This window comes from Neurospora crassa, linkage group I (genome assembly GCF_000182925.2).
Source record: "Neurospora crassa OR74A linkage group I, whole genome shotgun sequence".
In the NCBI taxonomy this organism is placed as follows: domain Eukaryota; kingdom Fungi; phylum Ascomycota; class Sordariomycetes; order Sordariales; family Sordariaceae; genus Neurospora; species Neurospora crassa.
Window position 1 is genome coordinate 926,128 of NC_026501.1, and position 5,226 is coordinate 931,353.

Genomic DNA, 5,226 nt, shown 5'->3' on the forward strand with positions numbered 1-5,226 from the left:
GCCAACTTCATGTCTGTCGACACCTGTGTCCTCGCAAACACTACAAATGTCAACAATGAGCCTGAATCCAAAAGAAGGTCAAGATGAAACGGACAACATTTCCGGCGAACAGCTCACCCGGGCGCTTCCACGTCAATCTTGATTCGATATCGAAGAATGAGGCCCAGAGGTTCCCATGATTCCTCAACCCACAACGCCCACTGTCGTCATCACCATTCCAGAAGACCCAATGTTTGGGGCCACACGCTCTACACATCACAGAAAATATCATGCGTCGCATTCGACACCACCAGCGTCGGGCCCGGCTTGACCGTGAAGCTCGTCTCCGTCGCCGACTCTATCGAGTTCATGCATTGTTCTAAAAGAGCCACATGTTAACAAGCGGGCATCGCATAGGAATCATCCATCAGAAAGTACTTTGATCCCAAGGAGCTACTCTACTCATTCACTCTTTGGAAAACAAACCTCAAAGAAAGAAACACACTAGTAGCAAATCACTGACCTCGTTGTTTATCACAATCACTAACCCCAAAACTCGTCTTCTTGTTCTCGTCATTCGCCGTATCCGCGCACGCATTCTTTTGGTTGTCGCAGACGCGGCTGGCTGCTGTTGCAAAGTCAGGCTGAAATAGTACATCGTCAGTATGTATGGTAGCATGGTAAACGCTCGGCTATATCCTGGCCCTGAGGCAGTATGGGAGCAGACAAAGAAAGAGAAGAGACTCACAAAGGTTTCACCATTTACTTCAAATGGCCTTGAAGGGTTACCCGAAAAGACTATCGGCTGCGGTGATGCTCCGCCGAGGAAGTTGGCTGTGTGGAAGAAGGAGTCGAGCTCCTGGCCTGTTGACACGTCTCGTGGGAGGTTGAAGGCGAAGTCAAGTTCTGCGTGGTGAGTGTCTTCGAGGGTGGGCGAGTCTGGTGAGGCGGCAAAGACTGTTACGTAACTGGAGAGGAAGAGGAGGAGGATTGTCGTTGTCGTCGTCGTCGTCGTTTGAAGATGCTGAGTGGGCTTCATCATGGTAGATCGGTGCTTCAAGTTGGACTCCTTCTTAGAACTTGTACTCGACCTTCTGGTCAAAGGCGATTCGGCTCGTAGTTCTCGTCGTCTTGTCTTGTCCTTGCAAGTAGTATTATGCGCGGAGATGTCGCAAGGTGTTGTTAACCCCAATGATTCCACTCGAAGCAAAAGCCCGGAAAACAACTCAAACAGGCAGCAAGCAGGTCCGAATTCGTCGCCGTCACAGCCTCTAAACTCAAACTAAAGTCGTTCGTATTGGTGAAGATAATCTTTCAGAATAAACCCAGCGAACACACTCTCAGGACAAAGAAAAGAAAGGAAAGAGTTCATCATTCTCAGGTTCAGAAGCGCTCTCCAGCCAGTAAGTACGTGTAGGTAGTTCGGGCAATGTTCGTTAAAAAAAAGGCTGAAACAATCTTGAGACGAGGGTCGTTGTCCATGGTTGCAACGAAACAATCCTTCCCATGCCTCCAGTCCCTACCAATCTCGTCTCGGTCCCCGATCCGACCACCGACCGGAATGTGGAACCATACCAATCAATATCTTCGTCATCTACATATGTAAAAGGCTAAGCCACCCACGAGGGCATACGAAACAGGAAACAAAGATGAGTAGGTGATCGACTTGGGAACTTGATGCGCATAAAAAGGTTTTTTTTACCTACATGGCGAACACGATGATGATCCACGTTTTCTATGTTCTAATATCGTATAAAGCACCGATGGGAGTGAGTGACGGACGATTGACTGACTTCCCTGGTCTAGGAACCATAGCCACCCACCCAGTCGAGGTTTTTCTTTCGAGCAAGTGAGTCGGCTACCTAGCTACACTAGATTGAAGAGTGTAACGAACGGAGAGGTATCCGATGTAGTATCCATCATCTCAGGGGGCGCAGTTCTAAAAAAAAAAAAAGGGTTTGCTTATACCATAGGTAGGTACCTCTAGCCCGTGATCTGTCGACACCTTAGAGCACCCACATCATCAACTGTTGAGAAATAGTACCTAGGAAAAAGGGGGATCCAGAGTAAGTTGAGGGAATTACGTTAGTTATGTAGACACCGAAGCTGTCCTAGCTTCGACAAAAGCAAAAAAGAAAACTTTTTGACTTAATGAAGCTTCGTTAACGGCTTTTCTTGGATAAGAAAATACCTTCCATAGCATCAACCCATCTTTCCTTGTCATAACTTCTGCTTATGTCTGAAATATCCATCTGACTAGTTGATGACCAACAGCCTGGAGTATGAACTACTTGTTCGTAGAGGTAGTTTGCTAACGTCTGTCTGTTCCTTGAGTAAATTCCGGCCACTAATCAGTTAGTTGGTCCCTGTCAAGTCAGGGATTCAGTATAATGATGGTGAACAAAAGGAGAAGGCTCTAGGGAAGCCTTCAACCAAACAGGCACAAAGCTCTTCTTTGTGTCTGTCCAGTCCAGAAAGTTGTGATATCCTTGGCTGATAGTGTATCACGAAAGCAATTGAGGTCATTTCGACTAAACTGTCTTCACGCGGAATGTGGGTTTGTTGGGAACGGTTGTATGATTTGGAAAATATCTTTCCTTCTATCCATTCATCCATCCATCCATCCATCCATCTTCATCCATTTCTCTGCTTGCTTGCTTGCCTGCTCTGCTATGACTTTTCCACCCTTTCAGATTTCGTTATCTTTTCGTGATATGGGAGTGTAATGAGTGTGTGTACGTAGAGAAAACGTAGTGTACATCAATTTTGTGTTGTATCTTCTCCTCCCCTCAAGCGCATACCAAATAAATGCTCTGCCCACTACCGGTAGATTGCCACATCATACACATGTGAGCCCCCCAGGGTTCAAAACCAAGCAGAGCCGAGTCAGAAAGAAGAATGTCAATGCGATATGGCATTGCCACATGTTTTGTAAAATCTAGAAAAACATTTTATGTGAAAAGAAAAGAAAAGAAAAAATGCAGGCTGCCGTAGCCGATAACAGGCAAACTCAGTGATGGCGACGACGGCGACGACTGAAAGACGCGGAAGGGGTATCTTGATCGCTGATGATTTGGTACGCTTTAAAAAAGCGAAATGGAACAACGCAAAAACTTCGTATTTCTTTGTTTGTGGATATATCGCAAAATAAAAATTAGAAGTTTGACGCCTGGTTCACATGCGTCGGCGCATGATAGCTCTCGAGCGTGCTTTGGAAGGGGGTGCGTCCAACCATGGATCCTCCAACTTCGGGCTTGCCAGCGTCATTGTAATCCATCAGATTGTCGGCCTCCTCGGACTGCTTCTTGCGGCCATAGATCCTCCAGCCAACGATGCCCAAGCCGGCCAAGATGATGGCTCCGCCAATACCAACAACGACGCCAATAACAGTGTTGCGGGTCTGGGACGACATGTCGCCGTCCTTGCTGTCCTTACCGGAAGCAAGGCTAGGAGGCGGGGTCGAGGTAGTGAGGGCTTCGCTCGTCACGGTTGTCGCAACTCCCTGCTGGTTGGTGGTGGTGATGATTTGGGTGATGGTCTTGATGATGGGCTTGACAGACGTGCTGGACTTGGAGTTGTCATCGTCGTTGTTGGATGATCCACCGCTTCCGCCAGCCGAGGACGACGGTGCTGGTGCTGGTTCCTTGGAAGAGGATACAACCTCGCCGTTAGGGTTCGCTGTTACTGTAGGCTGGTCGTTGTTGGTGGGTTTCGTGGTTGTCTGTGCTGGGGGAGGTGACGTTGTAGTGGCAGCTGGCACCGAAACAGACTTGGACGTGGTGGTGGGCTCGGCTGGTGGGTCTGCGCTTGTTGTTGTGGCAGGAGCAGCCTTTGTTGATGTCGTCTCTGGGGTCGGTACCTCGACGCTCGTGTCCACGGGGAGGTCGGCGGAGGAGCTACCGCTGTCTGCTCTCCGCACCAGGGGACCGACATTGTTGTGGTGAGGGACATTGACGCCCTTGCGGATGTAGGAGGCCTCGGCGACACTTAGGGCCGAAAGGCCAACGAGAAGTAGGCGACTGAGCTGCATTACGATGACACTGATGTGAAAGTGTTGATGTGGTGTTGATGGTTGATGGTATGCGTGGGAATCGTCGAACCCTTATGGGGAAGGGTTATTACACTGGCTCGACGCCCTCCAGTAGTCTGCTGGCTCGGTGAGGCCCGGGTGTGCACTAGGTGACGATCGGTTCTTGGGTTTAGCGCAGGCTAATTAGCTTCCCTTGGGCGCGGCGAATGTCGACCAGTCAACTAAACGAAGGCGGTTGCTCTCAGCGGGGAGAGTGTCGTCGGATATCGAGACTGGAAGTGGAAGTGTGAATAGGGTTAAGTTGCGAAATCGAACGAGGGAAGTGCGCGCGGTTGGTGAAACGATTGTATGGGTTAGGATCCCTTTTATTTGAGAGTGTAATACTAATGACAATAGAAGCGAGGGAAAGGGAAAATAGGAAAGTGGGTGGAAAATGGGAAACGAGAGACTAGATCGATAGAAATGGTGGAAGGGTTGGTTGGGTGGGTGGGACGGCTACACTACACTACTAGAATTTTGGACGAGGAGCGGGAAAAGAGCGCGGCGTGATCTCTGCGTCCCATTTCCTTGCAATGACGGGAGTGAGGCATTCCCTCGTTCAGGTCACGAAGACAAGTGGACGACGGGGACAACACACCTTCCAACGCTGGAAGGAACGGAGGGTCGGGTACAAAAGAGTGGACACGGTGGGCACCAAGCGGTAGGGCACTGTGGGTTTGATATCCACAGACCCCGAAGTCCTGCAGGATGCAAACACTTGGCGCCCCAGGATGGGACGACAAGCACTGTCAGCCATGGCCAGCCACCCGTCCGAAAAAATGCCGACAGGCTGGCAACGACCGGCAGAGACTGCCAACTGGCCCCGCGTGGCCTCGTATTGCGGCCTGGGCGTGCCGGGACAGGCCCTTAATTTGGCGCACGCAGCGCCCATCCGCTGACCCCGATTCGAGATGGAACGAACCATTGGTATAACGGTCTCCGGCGGGCCGGCAGTACATCTCTTTGTCTCTGCCCCTGTGGGCCCAGCGCCTGAGTCTGCAAGATTTTATAAATAAAAACTCCGACTCCAGCGGTCGAATGTCTTGCCTGGCTGCCCGTTGATTGACAAGGACGGCGTCTATGTACGTTTGACGGACTGTTGCATTCTTTCCAACTGAGTTTGATCAAACCAACAAGCTGGCCCATGTATTCTTCAGTTGTCTCCTTTGAAAAAGACG

At 50.1% G+C, this 5,226-nt stretch overlaps 2 protein-coding genes across 2 annotated transcripts; both read right to left on the reverse strand.

Moving 5' to 3' along the window:
• Positions 1 to 248: 248 nt before the first annotated feature.
• Positions 249 to 1,021, reverse strand: NCU16320 (hypothetical protein; the record flags this gene model as incomplete). Its single annotated transcript, XM_011395031.1, has 3 exons — positions 249 to 358; positions 503 to 623; positions 728 to 1,021. The coding sequence occupies 3 exons, from the start codon at positions 1,019 to 1,021 to the stop codon at positions 249 to 251; spliced, it is 525 nt and encodes a 174-aa protein (XP_011393333.1).
• Positions 1,022 to 2,442: 1,421 nt separating this feature from the next.
• On the reverse strand, positions 2,443 to 4,625 carry NCU02187 (hypothetical protein). The gene has a single exon (XM_959164.3). The coding sequence runs from the start codon at positions 4,007 to 4,009 to the stop codon at positions 3,134 to 3,136; it is 876 nt and encodes a 291-aa protein (XP_964257.2). The 5' UTR covers positions 4,010 to 4,625; the 3' UTR covers positions 2,443 to 3,133.
• Positions 4,626 to 5,226: the final 601 nt, after the last annotated feature.